Raw genomic sequence first — 19,485 nt, 5'->3', positions numbered from 1 at the left:
GAGATGGATGTCTGACTGGCAGTTGGACATCCCCCAAGAAGTCTCAGATTGGAGAGGGTGCAGGGCCTCTAGTATTGTAATAAAACTTTGACACTTGGTTATAACTAAATGATCTGAAATTTTTATTTTAGAAAATAATGCTCCTGGACATATTCCATGGTAAAACAAGAGAAATTTTTTGAAACCTTAATAGTAAGAGGGAAGTAACCACCAACTAAAATTTGGTATCTGAATTATTAAAATAAAGTTTATTGTTAATAAATGTTAGTAATAATTGCTAAACTCTGGACTATAAAGGCAAAAATTATAAAGAATTTTCTGTTTTATTATAGTAGATTAAGTATCTACTTGAGTCTTATAAGAGCATGCTTTTAGATTTTAAGAGCTTTAAGGACCCAAGTACATCATCTTTTTTTTTTGGTTAGGTAAAGAAACAGGCCACGAATGGGTTAATGATTGCTTGGGATTGCACAGAATTGAGTAAAGATTTGACCCTGGGTCCTCAGAGGCCTTTTCACCATGTATATACAAACTGCCTGCATGCTTATAGTAATTTCCTGTTTCATTTCTTAGTAAAAGTTATTTGCATTTTAAATACCATTTTAGTAACTCAAATGAATTTTTTCTTTCTTTCAGTTTCCCTTTCAAGACAATCTCTTTCAATCCATGTATTACCCTCTTCAGTTGAAGTTTTTGGAAACTGTACACACTTTATGTGGACGAATCCCACAAGTGTTTCTGAAGCAAATTGAGAAAACAATGAAAAGGGCTTATGAGAAGCATGTCATCATGCATGTTGGCCCCAACCAGATGCGCTGAGTGTTTCATCTTGTTGCAGTTAATCAGGTATCTCACCGATGAGGAAGCGTCGTCTCTAAGCTGCCTGGGCCATTTCTGTGTAAATATCTAATGGTGCTCCCTGACAATTGACTTTTAAAAGCTTTGTAAAATGTTGCTAAATTAGTTGCCCTATAAAGAAAGTAGGCTTTTCTTTTTGTAAAATGCTATTTATCTCTCTTGTTATTTTTTAAAAATATGTTATTACTCATTTAACATTGTTTAGGTTGAGCTAGCTGTGAAAAAGGAACTTTTGTTAGACTTTCAATTCCTGTAAGTGTCTGAAACAGTATCAGTGGCATCTGAGGTGATATATATATATATATATATATATATAATTATATATAGTTTTATTGATTTTGGAGAGAGGGAAAGACTGGAACATCAATAATGAGAGTCATTGATTGGCTGCCACCTGCACATCCTCTCCTGGGGATGGAGCCATAACCCGGGCATGTGCCCTAACTGGGAATCAAACCAGTGACCTCTTGGTTCATGGGTCGACGCTCAACCAGTGAGCCTCCCCAGCTGGGCTGAGGTGATATATTTATCCTGGATTCCTGCAACTGTTTCTATGCAATTGGCTCTTCCACAGCTTTGTAATCAAAGTAATACATGCTTGTTGTAAAACAAATTTTAAAAACTTGTAGATAATATAGTTCAGTGAACCAAAATCAAGATTGGATTAGCCATAATCCTACCAGTCAGTGAAAAAGATTGCTATTTTAATGTATTCCTTCCAACTTTTTCACCACAATTTCTATCTTTACTTGCTGGTTATCTTTCCCATTGTATCACATATCTAAAACAGGTAGTCTGAGTAAAAGCTGGCCTGTATATTGAGCATTTTATGTAAGAAACTAAAAGTTGACAAAATGATTATGTTTACAGAGCTATATTTAAAATACATCTGGGAGAAGCATTTAGATTTCAGCTATCTGAGCAGTGTTAAAGAATGAACCATATCTAGGGTTGCTTTTCTAAGAAAACTTACTTAAATTGTGGGAGACTGAATCATAAGAAGTGTCTATGCAACCACAGCTTTTGAGAGAAAATTGACTAATTGTGTTAAACCTGAGGAGTTTGTTTAGCAAAGAGATAGAATTTTGTGTTTTCCCACAGACAAGAACATTTGATCTGTTACATCATTAGTAGGTGTGGCCTCCTCTTTTCTTTAAATTTTTGGGCAACTTTGAATTTAATCTGCACAACATAAATAATGCAGCTGATTCATTGGTAAGGAAATTTAACTTTCTACCAGCCTTAGAAAGGTCTCTAATATTTTTCCCCTCTCTAGGGTTACCCAGCTTTTAGTTAAGGAACCAGATAGATCTTACTGCTTAGCTATAGTATGGGAAGTTCTATAGTCTATTCCCCAAGAAGAACTGACTTAATCTCTAGTTACTCATATAGCTGGTTTCAGCATACAGGTGTTGTGCATAATGCTTTATTTATCTCAGAAAACTTGCATAAATGATCTCCTTGATGTATGCAACAGCCCTGTGAACATAGTAGGCACCTATATTATCTCTACTGGGCAAATAAATAAATTTTAACATCCTGTTTTACAAGAAATACTTCGAAACAAAAATATTAACTGCTTTTCATTATATATAAACAACAATCTGAAAGTATAAAATTAAAAATATTATTTTGTTAATATAACATGGTATCTTATATGTGGGGATCCAGTAGAACATCATAGGTTTTATAATTAGCAGAAAAAGTCTTATCCTTAAAAAAAATATGAAAATCTCTGCACTGCAAAGAAATATATAACTATTGATCAATATTGGTATGGGGCACCATTATGGTAGTAACAAATTTAAATCCAAATTGTTAGAGTAATAGCTCATATTTTCTCTTTGATCTATTGGATGGCTCATGGTTTATTATTTCTGTAAAGGAAATACCATTATGATGTGAAACTTGTCTCTTTGTTGTTGTATTTTGTTTTCTCATTTTGCCACTAAAGGTGGTATCATTCATTAGAGCTAAAGGGTATGGGACAATTTGGGGCTTGTCTTTGGATGGGGAAAATGCATCCTATACATCCACAAATAGGGTTTTAGTGGAAGAGCCAGGATGTGAACTTGGTTTCCTGACTTCCATTCTCATTTTCTTTGTTTGTTCAGCATGGCCAGTAAACCCACAATGTCACTCAGATTTGTTGGTGGAGCACAGATCTAAAGAAGTCCCTTTCTTCCTTTGGCAAGTCCCACAAAATAATCTGCTAAAAAGACTCTGAATATAGCAGTGCCTCTTCTTTTATGTGAACCAAGTTTACCCAGAACTCTCAGCTATTGATTCTGGCCTTAACATTCAGAATAGAATTTCCAGCAAAGGTCAGTCATAGAACTCCAAGAACATTCTAGAATGATGCATTATTAAAATGTAAAACCTTAGAATTTGGTTTGGTGTCGTAAATGTTTCCCTCTATGTCCCGCGTGGTTCAGGGTTCAGGATCTGGAAGAGGAGCCGCACACAAATGAAAAGGACAAGAAATAATTTGGGAATATTGGGGGGCCAGGCGGGTAAGTCCAACTCAAGAGGAAGGACTTCCCCTGGTGCCCAGGCCGCAGGGACCTTTTATAGTCAGAGGTAAACAAGGCAGTGGTTACCATAGTTACACAGTTCTTGTGAGTTTCACCTGTTTTGACCATAGTTACACTCCCTGCACTTCCCTCAGCCCATTAGCTTCCCAGGTAAGATCTGGAGAGTGTTATAAGGTCAAGCCTAATTATGCTAAGAGGACTGAGCCCTCTAAGCTGGGACTTGTTTGTGACTTTGCCAGCAGGTCAGTCCCAGGCTCAACCCTCTATCGGTTCCCCACAGTTTGGTTTTCTGCCTTGGAATCCTTTTGCTAAATGCTGAAATTTTAGCTAGTTTGTAGAGAATTTAGAGAAAATTTGCTCTTCCAATCCCTGCTACCTGAAGTTCTTATTTTCTATAGTTGTGATGTTATCATGAGGCAGTATGTTTTCTGCCTTTGATAATTCCCAGAAAACTACTACGTTGGTGCCTTGAAAATTTGATAATTACAAATTTTAATTCATTGAACTCCTAAACATTCAGTCTGTAGTCTGCCAAAGGGAATGTTGCCTAGCGTGCCACATTGAACGTCTATATGCAAAGGCATGAGACTGGTCTTCTCTCCTCTGCTCATTTCCTTTGAATATATTTTATTGATTTTTTACAGAGAGGAAGGGAGAAGAATAGAGAGTTAGAAACATCAATGAGAGAAACATCCATCAGCTACCTCCTGCTACCTCCCACTGGGGATGTGCCTGCAACCAAGGTACATGCCCTTGACTGGGATCGAACCTGGGACCTTTCAGTCTGCAGGCTGACGCTCTATCCACTGAACCAAACTGGTTAGGGCTGCTCATTTCCTTTAAAGTCCTGTTTAGTGTCCCTGACTGGTTTGGCTCAGTGGATAGAGCATCGGCCTGCCGACTCAAGGGTCCCGGGTTTGATTCCAGTCAAAGGTGTGTACCTTGGTTGCAGGCGCATCCCCAGTGGGGGCTATGCAGGAGGCAGCTGATTGATGTTTCTCTCTCTCATCTATGTTTCTAACTTTCTGTCCCTCTCCCTTCCTCTCTGTAAAAAAATCAATAAAATATATATTTTTTTTAAAAAGATAAAGTCCTGTTTAGTGCACATGACTATGGAGTTAAACTGGAGAATGAAAGAACAATTTCTGAGAGCAAAATGTGACAGTATTTTTGTATGCATTGAGATTGAGATGGTCATTAGCTGAGTAACTATAAATGCTGATAATGTTTTTCTTGCTGAGTTTTTTTTCCAATATAAATCTCAGAAATTGTGACTTACTTTGAAAATTCCAATATTTACAAACTTAACTGGCTAGAAAATCTACTTAAGTTTTCCTTCAACTTCCAAAATGACAGTTTAGCATGTAGGGTATAATGCTCCAAGCTTTAGTATGTATCTGAGATTTCTATCATATTTTCAATGCTTCCATTGCAAATTGTTGTGGCTTTTACTGAATTTATTATTTTTCTTATCTTTATTGTTGAAAGTATTATATATGTCCCTCTTACCCACCATTGACCTCTGAATTTATGATTGAAATGGGCATTTAGACAAACTCATAGCAGTTTGAAAATATTTATCTTATTTCAGTTATGATTTCATAAAACAAACCATAAATACCTTATTCATAGCTACAAAATTTAAGTAAATATATAAATATTGCCTGAGACTTATACAAAAAAAGGTAAATTGGACGTATTAGATAAACCAAAATGAACATGATTTCATGGCTGAATTCAGCAATATATGAATTCAGAAAAATGGTTAATTGCATAGGAGTGCAAATCATTATATTCACACTTAATAGAATGGTAGGGAATCTTTTTTGTTTGTCTACTTTTTCATCTTCCTCTTTTTCATTTTGCTTTTCTTGGCATTAGTGGCAGAATGACAGACGTTGAGGATCCCTGTAAAGGCAGGACTAAGTTTAATTATTAGATCAAATCTTTATGATAATAACTTTCTAAAAATTAAAAAGCACAAAATACAGACATAGAGACACACACATGCATACACCACCATCATGCTTTTAAAGGAGCTAGCATTTGTTGTGGTCTGTGAGTTGAATTATAGTGAAACCTATGTCATGGCATTTCACATTGCAGTGCTGGAATTTAAAGCTGATGAGATTACTCTGACAAACATAGATATTTGTCCTGGATTATTTTCTCCAGCCTTCAAGATCAAGCACTTGTGTTTGTATCACAAGATGCATGAACACGTAAGGATCAGATGCAGTTGTTGCTTCCTCAGTTTTACATGTTTGTGTTGTTACTGAAAAGTGCACCCATTGTTTGCAGCTCTCACGGAGATCCTGAATGCTTTTTTTTATGTTGGAAAACTTTTTTAGTAATTTTGTTTGGGAAAATACCATTAAAAAATACCCTAAAGAAAAGGAATTATAGCAAATTAAAAGGAACATAAGTATTATGATTTAATTATTGTCTTGTCTTTTTAAATATCGTCTACGGTTTTACTTTTTTTAATTAAAAACTTTTTAAAAATGTGTTTGTGTTAATTTGGAAGTGTGTTTCTTTTCTTATATTAAGATTTCAAGTATGAAAATTTGTAATATTAAATAAACTTAAGTTTTTCCAGCTAGTGAAAATAAAATTGGTTTAGCGGTAGCTTAGATACTTGTAAAAATCATTAAAAGTGCTTTACTAATTGCTATAGAAAATTTTCATATATTAATAATCATCCTAAATGTAAATGGACTGAACTCACCAATTAAAAGGTACAGAGTAGCGGGTTGGATGAAAAAACAAAACCCAACTATAGACACATCTCAGTTTTAAGGACAAACATAGACTCAAAGTGAAGAGGTGGAATATAATAGTACATCTAGAAAAAAGAGCGTGTACACACCCTTATAACTGACAAAATAATCTATCTATATAAAAGCCTAAGCGACCATTATGACTGGATGGCCGACAACTGGCTGGTACCTATGACATGCACTGACCATCACGGGGCAGACATTCAATGCAAGAGCTGCCCTCTGGTGGTCAGTGCACTCCCACATACAACCTCCCGCAGCCAGCCAACCTCCCGCAGTCCCTTCCCCCAGCTGACTGGCCTTGATCATCCCCCAAAGGTACAGAGTAGTGGGTTGGATGGGGACTGGGTGAGACAGTCCTATTGGCCCCAATCGCCAGCCAGGCCAAGGGACCCTACCTGTGCACGAATTCGTGCACTAGGCCTCTAGTTATAAGATAAAAAAAGGAACAAGGGACAAAGATGGATATTTTATAATGACAAAGGGGACAATACATCAAGAAAATATAACACATTCCCTGGCCAGTTTGGCTCAGTGGATAGAGTGTCGGCTTGTGGACTGAAGGGTCCCAGGTTCGATTCCAGCCAAGGGCATGTACCTGGTTGCGGGCACATCCCTGGTGGGAGGTGTGCAGGAGGCAGCTGATGGATGTTTCTCTCTCATGGATGTTTCTAACTCTCTATCTCTCTCCCTTCCTCTCTGTAAACAATCAATAAAATAGAAAGCTGGGTCTGCGGCTGGCCCGGGAGTGCGGGGCTAGCCGGGCGGCGGGCAGCGGAGGCGGGCGGCGGGGAGGGGCGGAGCGCAGGAGGCGGAGGCGGGTGCAGACCAGCGCCATAGCGCTGAGCGGGCGGGCCGACAGGGACAGGTCCCTCACCTCCTCTTCCCTTCCCCTCCCCGCCCGCCCTGCCTGCCTCCCTCCCTTCCTCCCGTCGCTCTTTCCTCACGCCGGGAACTGGCTCCTGCCTGGCGCCGCTGATGGGGAGCCGTTCCTTCCTGCCCGCGGCGCGCTGGCGCCCTGGCGAGCCCCGCGTAGCTGCTGCTAGGGGTGGTGGGAGCAGCCGTGGGACGCGTGGCCGGGAGCAGGGATGACAGCCTGGGATCCCGGGGGCTTCTCTGCCTTGACTTCCTCCTCTCTCTGTTCCCCGTGTGGCTGCGGCTGACACTAAAGACTTGGTAGCCACCAATCAAGTGCAGTTTCAATGGAAAATGAAGGTTGCACGTTTTCAAAAAATTCCTAATGGTGAAAATGAGACAATGATTCTTGTATTGACATCAAAAAAAGCAAGTGAATTACCAGTCAGCGAAGTTGCAAGTATTCTGCAAGCTGATCTTCAGAATGGTCTAAACAAATGTGAAGTAAATCATCGACGAGCCTTCCATGGCTGGAATGAATCTGATATCAGTGAAGATGAGCCACTGCAGAAGAAGTATATTTCTCAGTTTAAAAATCCCCTTATTATGCTGCTTCTGGCTTCTGCAGTCATCAGTGTTTTAATGCATCAGTTTGATGATGCTATCAGTATCACTGTGGCAATACTTATCGTCGTTACAGTTGCCTTTGTTCAGGAATATCGTTCAGAAAAGTCTCTTGAAGAACTGAGAAAACTTATGCCACCAGAATGCCATTGTGTGCGTGAAGGAGAATTGGAGCATACACTTGCACGAGACTTGGATCCAGGTGATATAGTTTGCCTTTCTGTTGGGGACAGAGTTCCTGCTGACTTACGCTTGTTTGAGTCTGTGGATCTTTCCATTGATGAGTCCAGCTTGACAGGAGAGACAACGCCTTGCTCTAAGTTGACAGCTCCTCAGCTGGCTGCGACTAATGGAGATCTTGCATCAAGAAGTAACATTACCTTCATGGGAACACTGGTCAGATGTGGCAAAGCAAAGGGTGTTGTCATTGGAACAGGAGAAAATTCTGAATTTGGAGAAGTTTTTAAAATGATACAAGCAGAAGAAGCACCGAAAACCCCTCTGCAGAAGAGCATGGACCTCCTAGGAAAGCAACTTTCCTTTTACTCCTTTGGTATAATAGGTATCATCATGTTTGTTGGCTGGTTACTAGGAAAAGATATCCTGGAAATGTTGACTATGAGTGTAAGTTTGGCTGTAGCAGCAATTCCTGAAGGTCTTCCCATTGTGGTCACAGTGACTCTAGCCCTTGGTGTTATGAGAATGGTGAAGAAAAGGGCCATTGTGAAAAAACTGCCTACAGTTGAAACTCTGAGTTGCTGTAATGTCATTTGCTCAGATAAAACTGGAACACTGACGAAGAATGAAATGACTGTTACATTTTCACTTCAGATGGTCTGCATGCTGAGGCTACTGGAGTTGGCTACAATTCATTTGGAGAAGTGATTGTTGATGGTGATGTTGTTCATGGATTCTGTAACCCAGCTGTTAGCAGAATTGTTGAGGCGGGCTGTGTGTGCAACGATGCTGTAATTAGAAATGACACTCTAATGGGGAAGCCAACAGAAGGAGCCTTAATTGCTCTTGCAATGAAGATGGGTCTTGATGGAGTTCAACAGGATTATATCAGAAAAACTGAATATCCTTTTAGCTCTGAGCAAAAGTGGATGGCTGTTAAGTGTGTACACAGAACACAGCAGGATGGACCAGAGATTTGTTTTATGAAGGGTGCTTATGAACAGGTGATTAAGTATTGTACTACATACCTTAGCAAAGGACAGACTTTAACACTCACCCAGCAGCAGAGAGATCGGTCCCAACAAGAGAAGGCACGAATGGGCTCAGCAGGGCTCAGAGTTCTTGCTTTAGCTTCTGGTCCTGAACTGGGACAGCTGACATTTCTTGGCCTGGTGGGAATCATTGATCCTCCTAGAACTGGTGTGAAAGAAGCTGTTACAACACTCATCGCCTCAGGAGTATCGATAAAAATGATTACTGGAGACTCACAGGAGACTGCAGTTGCAATCGCTAGTCGTTTGGGATTGTGTTCCAAAACTTCCCAGTCAGTCTCAGGAGAAGAAATAGATGCAATGGATGTCCAGCAGCTTTCACAAGTACTACCGAAGGTTGCAGTATTTTACAGAGCTAGTCCAAGGCACAAGATGAAAATTATTAAGTCTCTACAGAAGAATGGGTCGGTTGTAGCCATGACAGGAGATGGAGTAAATGATGCAGTTGCTCTGAAGGCTGCAGATATTGGAATCGCAATGGGTCAGACTGGCACAGATGTTTGCAAAGAGGCAGCTGACATGATCCTGGTGGACGATGATTTCCAAACCATAATGTCTGCAATTGAAGAGGGTAAAGGGATTTATAATAACATTAAAAATTTTGTTAGATTCCAACTGAGCACGAGTATAGCAGCATTGACTTTAATCTCACTGGCTACATTAATGAACTTTCCTAATCCTCTCAATGCCATGCAGATTTTGTGGATCAATATTATCATGGATGGACCTCCAGCTCAGAGCCTTGGAGTAGAACCAGTGGATAAAGATGTCATTCGTAAACCTCCACACAACTGGAAGGACAGCATTTTGACCAAAAACCTGATACTTAAAATACTTGTTTCATCAATAATCATTGTTTGTGGGACTTTATTTGTCTTCTGGCGGGAGCTACGAGACAATGTGATAACACCTCGAGACACAACAATGACCTTCACATGCTTTGTGTTTTTTGACATGTTCAATGCACTAAGTTCTAGATCCCAGACCAAGTCTGTGTTTGAGATTGGACTCTGCAGTAATAAAATGTTTTGCTACGCAGTTCTTGGATCCATCATGGGACAGTTATTAGTTATTTACTTTCCTCCACTTCAGAACGTTTTTCAAACCGAGAGCCTAAGTATACTGGATCTGCTGTTTCTTTTGGGTCTCACCTCGTCAGTGTGCATAGTGTCAGAAATTATAAAGAAAGTTGAGAGGAGCAGGGAAAAGATTTAGAAGCATGTTAGTTCAACATCGTCGTCTTTTCTTGAAGTATGATGCATATTGCATTCTTTTATTTTTGCAAACTAGGAACTGCAGTTTGAGGATCATTTAGAAGGGCAAATTCAAGAGGATAATGAAGATTTGAGAACTTTTTAACTTTTCATTGACTAAAAATAAGCATTAATGCTAAAGACTTGATTGAAGACTTTAACCTGCTGACAGTCTCAAATGAAATTATGTAACTTTGATAACACATTCCTTGATTTAAATTGGCTTTTGAGATTGAGGGGAACTTTATAAAGCATATGGGCATTTATTTAATAAAAAATAAAAAAAGCAAAACCTAAACCACTTAAAGAGGTCTAACAATACAAATACACTGTCTATCTTAGATAGATATAAATATTTTTTTTAATTTTTAAATATTGTACTATTTATGGTGGTGGGGAATAAAAACTAAAAAAAATCAATAAAATATATTTTTAAAAAAAATCACAAAAACTCTTTAAAAAATCAACAAAATATATTTTTTTTAAAAAGGGAATTAATTAGCAGAGATATTTTAATATTGCTATTTGCCCTTTCTCTATAATAGAAGAGTGAGAAATGAAAGGAAATTAGTAAAATGTATATGAAAATAATATATAAATTTATTAATAAATAAACAGTAACAAAAGGATATAACAGCCCTGACCAGTTTGGCTCAGTGGATAGAGCATCGGCCTGCAGACTGAAGAGTCCCAGGTTCGATTCCGGTCAAGGGCATGTACCTTGGTTGTGGGCACATCCCCAGTAGGGGATGTGCAGGAGGCAGCTGATGGATGTTTCTCTCTCATGGATGTTTCTAACTCTCTATCCCTCTCCCTTCCTCTCTGTAAAAAAATCAATAAAATATATATTTTTTAAAAAGGATATAACAACAACAGAGGCATGATATAAAAATGAAAAAAAGCATCATATGAAAACAACAAAAACATGATATGAAAACAAAAACATGATATAAAAACAACAGTGATGCAAACAATGACTGATAAAGTGATTAAACTTATTCTAATATCTCCCTGAACACCACATTAACTGAAAACACTCTCAGAGTGCTTGACTAATTTCCCTGTGATGAAGTATTTAGAACTTTAACTGTAACGTCTCTTCAAACTTGAGAGAAAGCAACATATAACTGACCATGTGCGAAAACGGGTTCAGGTAGGAATATGCCTACTCTGTCTAGAGCAGCGGTTCTCAACCTGTGGGTCACGACCCCTTTGGCAGTCAAATGACCTTTTCACAAGGGTCACCTAAGACCATCCTGCATATCAGATATTTACAATTCATAACAGTAGCAACATTACACTGTGAAGTAGCAACAAAAATAATTTTATGGTTGTGGCTCACAACATGAGGAACTGTATTTAAAGGGCCAGAAGATTGAGAACCACTAGTCTAGAGTTTGTCCTTGTGATTTATTAATAGACATCACAAATGCTGGCATCACAGTAAACCATCATCGAATCAATTTAAATGGGAGGCCAGTGTCAGATGGGGACAAATTAAATCTTGAAATCAGAACAGCCTCTCCCTCTGCAGATCCTGTTAATACTTCAATAGTGTTAGGTCGTAATCTTTTGATAATAAGTCAGGTACCATTACAAAGACCCCATTTACTATTGAGATTTCTCAATAGCATGATAGCACCCACTTTCAATTTTAATTTATGACATGGCATTCCTGAAGGAGTAATACTATTAAAAAAATTGGATGGCCAAATTTTCCTTTTCAGCATCATCTGTGGAATCAATGGAATCATCACTCAAATATGTGTGAAAATCTCCATCAAGTATATCCAAAATTTCTTCACTTAATTTTTGAACATGATCATTTTTTGGACAAAGAATTGAACATTTACATATATTTTTAATGTTATCTATAGATATAGTATTTCCAAAGGTAGCTTCAATAATAGGTCCATTACAAATCATTTCACTTTCACGCTCTGCTCCAAGGGCGGGTAGCAGCCTGAAACCTTGCTCTGAGGGCAGGTTCCTGCCTGAAACCTCGCCGCAGCTGCTTATAAGATGACCCCTGCAGGACTGACTTCTTTCTGGTTGGTCATGGTTCTGGCCGTGATGTTATACCCTGGGTTTTTATCCTATCTAATAAAAGAGAAACATGGTAATTAGCATACGACCGCTACCCTTCCCATTGGCTAATCAGGGCGATATGCAAATTAACTGCTAACCAAGATGGCAGCCGGCAGCCAGGCAGCTTAAAGTGAACATGAGGCTTGCTTGCTTCAGTGACAGAGGACTCCAACATTCCCCGCCTGCCGCTGCAGGCCTCTGAGCTGCAACTCTAAGCAACTATGTTACAAATATAGAAGCTAAACAAAACCCCAGAAACCTGCTTTAGTCGCCGGGCTTCAGCCAGCAGGATCGCAACATGTATCAAATACAGAAGGTAAACAAAGGCCAGACACCTGCTTTCAGCAGCGGAGGCCTAAGAGCTGGAGCCAAGCCTCAGGGCTAAAGCTGGCCCAAAATAAAAAAAAGAAAAAGAAAAAAAGGAGCGGTTGGGAGCTTCAGTCACCCACCAGCCTGAAAACAGCCCTCAGCCCCTCACCCAGACTGGCCAGGCACCCCAGTGGGGACCCCCACCCTGATCCGAGACACCCTTCAGGGCAAACCAGCCAGCCCCTACCCGTGTACCAGGCCTCTATCCTATATAGTAAAAGGGTAATATGCCTCCCAGCACCGGGATCAGCGGAGCCGCGAGGCCACCCGGCACCGGGATCAGTGTGACAGGCGGCAGCGCCCAAAACCCCTGATCACCCTGCTGCTCTGTGTGTGACGGGGCAGGGCCACAACCTCCCTATCCGCCCTGCTCTGTTTGTGACAGGGGAAGGTGCCCCAACCCCCTGATCAGTCCTGCTCTGTGCCTGATACAGGGGAGCTCCCCAACCCCCTGATCGGCCCTGCTCTGTGTGTGACAGGGTCCAGTGCCCCAACCCCCCTCCATGGACCCTGCTCTGTGTGTGATGGGGTAGAGCCATAACCTCTCCATCGGCCCTGCTCTGTGTGTGACAGGGTGCGGTGCCCCAACTCCCCTATTGGCCCTACTCTGTGAGTGACAGGGGGGAGCTCCCCAAACCCCTGATTGGCCCTGCTCTGTGCGTGACAGGGTACGGAGCCCCAACCCCCCTGATGGGCCCTGCTCTTTGTGTGACGGGGTGGCGCTGCAACCTGCCCATCGACCCTGCCTTGAGTGTGACAGGGGACGGTGCCCCAACCCCCCAGTCGGCCCTACCCTGAGCGTGACTGAGGGTGGCATTGCAACTTTCCGATCCGCTCTGCTCTGTGCATGACAGGGGAGGTGCCCCAACTTCCCAATCAGCCCTGCTCTGAGCCCGACCAGGGGCTGCACCTAGGGATTGGGCCTGCCCTCTGCCACCCAGGAACGGGCCTAAGCCAGCAGGTCATTATCTCCCCAGGGGTCCCAGACTGCAAGAGGGCACAAGCCGGGCTGAGGGACCCCCCCTTTCCCCCTGAGTGCACAAATTTTTGTGCACTGGGCCTCTAGTATATTATAAAATACTATAAGCCACCAAATTAAATAACCTAGAAGAAATTGACAAGTTCTTAGAAATATGTTACTTTGGGAGAAACCAAGATGGAGACATAGGTAAACACCTAAAATTGCTGCCTCAAACAACCACTTCAAAACTACAACTAAAAGACAAAATGGACATCATCCAGAGCCACAGGAAGGCTGGCTGAGTGGAAATTCTACAACTAAAACGAAAGAGAAAAGCACACTGATATTCCGAGGAGTTGCAGAAGTTAAGTGCAGAGGTACGGAGGCGCGAGAGGAAAGGGCTGGCAACTGAGGATGCGGTTGTCTTTTTCAATCAGGAGGGAGACACAAGCTCCCGACTGCTCTGAACTCCACTTCTGGGTGAGTCTCTGGGGACCCAAATGCATATGGGGAGAAACTGGGCTGTCTGACATTGGGCAAATCTCGAGGGCGGCTTTCTCTCAGAGGTGCTTGCAGTGATTACCACGGGACACTAAGACCCAGGGCCTCTTAGGGCAGGACTGAGGATCAGCCATAGCTGTTTGCTCCGCTCTGTTGATTCCCTGAGACCTTGCCCCACCCAAGCTGTGCACAGAGGCCTTTGTATACGAATGGCCTAGCCCTTTGCAATCTAAAATTACCTAACAAACTGCAGCTGGGTCAGAGAGACCCAGAACTTCCAAAAGAAGGCCCAAAGCCACACAGAAGCTTGCATTGCTTCTCAGCTGGGCCTCATCTGGGCACCTCCAACCCCCAAACAAAGAAGAGGAATCTGCAGATCTCTCCATAGCTCCTGCTGGGTACCCTCAGGAAGAGGCTAAATTAGCACCTCCTTAGAAATCCAAGAGCCAGTGTACCCAGTGTTCAGAGTGGGATCATCCAGATTACAACTCCTCAGATCCATAAGGGACACACTCAGGGGGCAGACTCAGTGACCACCAAAACCCCACTGAAACAAGTCTTGCCCCATAAGGTTGTCTCCAGCACACAAGTTCTCCCACTGTAGACACAGCTGATTCTCACAGCCAATTGGCCTGGAGGTCAATTCCTCCCAGTAATATCAACTACAATCAAGGCTTAACTACAATAAGACTGTACACTAAGCCCACAAAGGGGTGCAGCAAGAGTGTCCACCTGAGGTAATTGGGGAGGCTGAGCCACTGGGCCCTATAAGACAGAAAGCCACTCTAAGGGCAGAAGCCAAAATGAGGAGACAAAGACAGAATGACAGAAATGGAGGAAAGCAAACTACTGGATATAGAGTTCAAAACCATGGTTATAAGTTTTTTCAAGAATTTTCTAGAAACCACTGATAAATTTTGTGAGACCCTCAATAAATCTAGTGAGACCCTCATGGGTATGAAAAAGGACCAACTAGAAATTAAGCATACACTGACTGAAATAAAGAATAATATACAGAGATCCAACAGCAGACTAGAGGATCGCAAGAATCAAGTCAAAGATTTGAAATACAAAGAAGCAAAAAACACCCAACCAGGAAAGCAAAAAGAAAAAAGAATCCAAAAATATGAAGATAGTGTAAGGAGCCTCTGGGACAACTTCAAGCATACCAACATCCGAATTATGGGGGTGCCAGAAGAAGAGAGAGCAAGATATTGAAAACTTATTTGAAGAAATAATGACAGAAAACTTCCCCTACCTGGTGAAAGAAATAGACTTACAAGTCCGGGAAGTGCAGAGAACCCCAAACAAAAGGAATCCAAAGAGGACCACACGAAGACACATCATAATTAAAATGCCAAGAGCAAAAGACAAAGAGAGAATCTTACAAGCAGCAAGAGAAAAACAGTTAGTTACCTAAAAGGGAGTACCCATACGATTGTCAGCTAATTTCTCAACAGAAACTATGCAGGCCAGAAGGGAGTGGCAAGAAATATGCAAAGGGATGAATAGCAAGAACCTACAACCAAGATTACCCAGCAAAGCTATCATTCAGAATTGAAGGTCAGATAAAGAGCTACACAGATAAGAAAAAGCTAAAGGAATTCATCACCACCAAACCAGTATTATATGAAATGCTGAAAGGTATTAAGAAGAGGAAGAAGAAAAGGGTAAAGATAAAAATTTTGAACAGCAAATACATATCTATCAACAAGTGAATCTAAAAATCAAGTGGATAAATAATCTGATGAACAGAATAAACTGGTGAATATAATATAATCAGAGGCATAGAAAGGGAGTGGACTGATAACTCTCAGGGAGAAAGGAGTGTGGGGGGTGTGGGAAGAGACTGGACAAAAATCGTACACCTATGGATGAGGACAGTGCGGGGGGGGGGCGTTAAGGGCAGAGGGTGGGGTGGAAACTGGGTGGAGGGGAGCTATGGAGGGAAAAAAGAGAAACAACTGTAATAATCTGAACAATAATAAAAAAAAAATATGTTACTTTTCTAGACTGAACCATAAAGAACTGAAAAATCTAAGTAGACTGATCAACAGTAAAGAAATTGACAATCATAAAAACTTGAAAAGTAAAAGTCCAGGACCAGGTGGCTTTACTAGTGAATTCTACCAAAAACTCAAAAAAGGTTTAATACTGATCCTTCACAAAAAATGAAGAAAAAGCAATACTTTCTAACACATTTTATGAGGCCAACATTACCCTAATACCAAAACCCGGCATGAATAGCACATTAAAATGAAAACTACAGCCCAATATCTCTGATGAATATGGATGCAAAAACACTAACAAATTAAAACAACAATATATTTAAAATATCGAACCATCATAATCAAGCAAGGTTCATTCCAAGAGCACACAAATGGTTCAACAGGTCAAATGATGAGTGTGATACAACACATTAACCAAATAAAGAATAAAAATCATATAAACTGTCAGAAAAAACACTTCAAAAGATACATCATCCATTTATGAGTAAAAGACTACATAAAAACGGATCTAGAAGGAAAGTACCTCAACAGAATGAAGGCCATCTATGACAAACCATCAGCTGATATTATACTTAATGGTGAAAAACTGAAAACTTTTTCTCTAAAGTCAGGAACAGGAAAAGAATGTCCATTCTCACCACTGTTATTCAAAGTAGTACCAAAAGTCCTAGCCAGAGCGATAAGCAAGAGAAAAAAAAGGCATCCAAATCTGGAATAGAAAAGTAAAATAGTCACTGTTTGCAGATGACATTATTCTTTATATAGAAAACCCTAAAGAGTCCACTAAAAACCTATTAGAAACAATAAATAAATTAGTGGGATACAAAAGTCAATGTACAAAAATCCATTGCAGTTCTATATACTAAAAATAAAATTTCCCTAAAAAATTCTATTTGCGGTAGACAAAAGAAATAGATATATACCAAGGAATAAACTTACATTGAAAATTATAAGACACTAGAAGCCCAGTGCATAAATTCATGCACGGGTGGGGTGTGGTTAGCCTACCCCAATGGGGGCCTATTGGGCAGGCTGGTGGGGGGGGGCGTTTACGGGTAGTTGGCTGGCTGGTCCCACCCCAATTGGGGTGTTGGGGGCCGATCAGGGGAGGGGCCAGCAGGGGAGTGGAGTGGGGGTGAGGGAGGGGAGTGATTGGGCTGGATCAGGCTGGTTGGCTACTGCAGTGTGCATCATAGCCCACTGGCCGTTCTGCCATTCAGGTTGCTGGGCTTTTATATATATAGATTATTGAAAGAAATTTAAGAAGACACAAAGACATAAAAAGATATTTCATGTATATTGATTGGAAGAATCGGCATAGTTAAAATGGCCAAATTACCCAAAGCATTTTATATATATACTAGAGGCCTGGTGCACAAAAATTTGTGCACTTGGGGGGAAAGAGGGGGTCCCTCAGCCTGGCCTGTGCCCTCTCGCAGTCTGGGACCCCTTGGGAGATAACGACCTGCTGGCTTAGGCCTGCTCCCGGGTGGCAGAGGGCAGGCCCAATCCCTAGGTGCAGCCCCTGGTCGGGCTCAGAGCAGGGCTGATTGGGGACTTGGGGCACCTCCCCTGTCATGCACAGAGCAGGGCGGATTGGGAGGTTGTGATGCCACCCTCAGTCACGCTCAGGGTAGGGCTGATTGGGGGGTTGGGGTACCGCCCCCTGTCACACTCAAGGCAGGGTCTATGGGGAGGTTGCGGTGCCACCCCCTGTCACACACAGAGCAGGCCAATCAGGGGGTTGAGGCGCTGCCCCCTGTCACGCACAGAGCAGGGCCCATCAGGGGGGGTGGGGCTCCGTGCCCTGTCACACACAGATCAGGGCCCATTAGGGGGTTGGGCGCCGCCCTCTATCACCCACAGAGCAGGGCTGATCAGGGGGTTGGGGCGCTGCCACTGTCACACTCAGGGCAGGGCCAATGGGGAGGTTATGGCTCTACCCCATCACACACAGAGCAGGGCCCGTGGGGTGGAGGTTGGGGCGCCGCCTGGATCAGGGTGGGGGTCCCTACTGGGGTGCCTGGCCAGTCTGGGTGAGGGGCTGAGGGCTGTTTTCAGGCTGGTGAGTGACTGAAGCTCCCAACCGCTCCTTTTTTTCTTTTTCTTTTTTTATTCTGAGCCAGCTTTATCTTTGAGGCTTGGCTCCAGCTCTTAGGCCTCCGCTGCTGAAAGCAGGTGTCTGGCCTTTGTTTACCTTCTGTATTTGATACATGTTGCGATCCTGCTGGCTGAAGCCCGACGGACTAAAGCAGGTTTCTGGGGTTTTGTTTAGCTTCTATATTTGTAACATAGTTGCTTAGAGTTGCAGCTCAGAGGCCTGCAGCGGCAGGTGGGGAACATTGGAGTCCTCTGTCACTGAAGCAAGCAGGCCCCCTGTTCGCTTTAAGCTGCCTGGCTGCCAGCCGCCATCTTGGCTGGCAGTTAATTTGTATATCGCCCTGATTAGCCAATGGGAAGGGTAGCGGTTGTACACTAATTACCATGTTTCTCTTTTATTAGATAGGAAGGGTAAGGCTTCTAGTTGGCTGTTAGTAGTTAATATTGGGGGAGTCAAGATTTTAAGTGAATTTTTGACTGCATAGAATTTGGCTCTCCTAACTTCCCTGTTGTTCAAGGGTTAAGTGTGTGTGTTTGTGTGTGTGTGTGTGTGTGTGTGTGTGTAAAGAGAGAGAAAGGGAGAGAGAGAGAGAGAGAGAGAGAGAGAGAGAGAGAGAGAGAGAGAGACTAAGCTAAAAAGTGGACATTTGATAACAAGAATTGACTAGTATCTATTCAGCCCAGTCTGAGGGTGAGAGTGAGATGCCATTTCTTGCAAACACTGGTGTGGTACTTTCACATGGTGATGGGATTGTGTTTCTAAACACTCACAGTCAGGGTGAACTTTCAGGTTCCTCATTTGCTTGGGTTCCTCATGATACCGTCCTGCTTCCTGTATTAGTTTGGTTAGAGTCCATCTGATTGCTGATGTAGTCATATTTGGGGGTCTCTGGCCATCATTCCTCCTACTTCTCTGATAACTCCCCATGACCTGGCCTCACTGCCCTGACATCCATGATCATTCCAGTTTTACACTTGGAGACCTTGTGCTCCAGGCCACAGGTGAGTGGATACTTGGTCCAAGTTGGGTTAGATACTTTGGTTGTGACTGAAAGATGCTGGTCAGTTTTCTTAACAAATCATTGGAAATGAGGACATCTATTTGTGAGCAGTAAACACTGACTCAGAGAGAGAAAGAGAAATGTGCACAGCTGGAGAAGAGAATGGCTACTGGGTCCAGTTGAGTCCTGGATGCCCTGCTATCTTAATAAATTCCAGCTTTATTTCACAGAACTTGAGTGAACGCCCATTACTGCCGTCAAGATGAAGTCATCCAGCGAGGGAGCACTTAGCTCCTCTGTCAGCCTTCTCTGGCAGCACTGCT

At 42.1% G+C, this 19,485-nt stretch overlaps 2 protein-coding genes across 2 annotated transcripts in view; both read left to right on the top strand.

Annotated features, from left to right (window-relative positions):
- Window positions 1–819, top strand: part of GXYLT2 (glucoside xylosyltransferase 2) — a gene marked incomplete at both ends in the record, with an annotated part of 146,304 nt that extends 145,485 nt beyond the window's left edge. The window contains one exon of the mRNA XM_081106247.1: window positions 637–819. Coding sequence (XP_080962373.1) covers window positions 637–819 — 183 coding nt within the window. The remainder of the gene's footprint in view (window positions 1–636) is intronic.
- A 6,562-nt stretch (window positions 820–7,381) lies between these two features.
- LOC308530061 (calcium-transporting ATPase type 2C member 1-like) lies at window positions 7,382–10,144 on the top strand (the record flags this gene model as incomplete). The annotated part of the gene is given in 2 exon segments (XM_081106533.1): window positions 7,382–8,468; window positions 8,471–10,144. Coding segments are annotated over 2 exon segments (2,712 nt in total). The 3' UTR covers window positions 10,096–10,144.
- Between the last annotated feature and the right edge of the window lie 9,341 nt (window positions 10,145–19,485).

This window comes from Myotis nattereri (genome assembly GCF_964212035.1).
Source record: "Myotis nattereri genome assembly, chromosome: 14".
In the NCBI taxonomy this organism is placed as follows: domain Eukaryota; kingdom Metazoa; phylum Chordata; class Mammalia; order Chiroptera; family Vespertilionidae; genus Myotis; species Myotis nattereri.
Note: the sequence above shows the minus strand (reverse complement) of the source record. Positions and strands in the feature narration are given on the sequence as shown.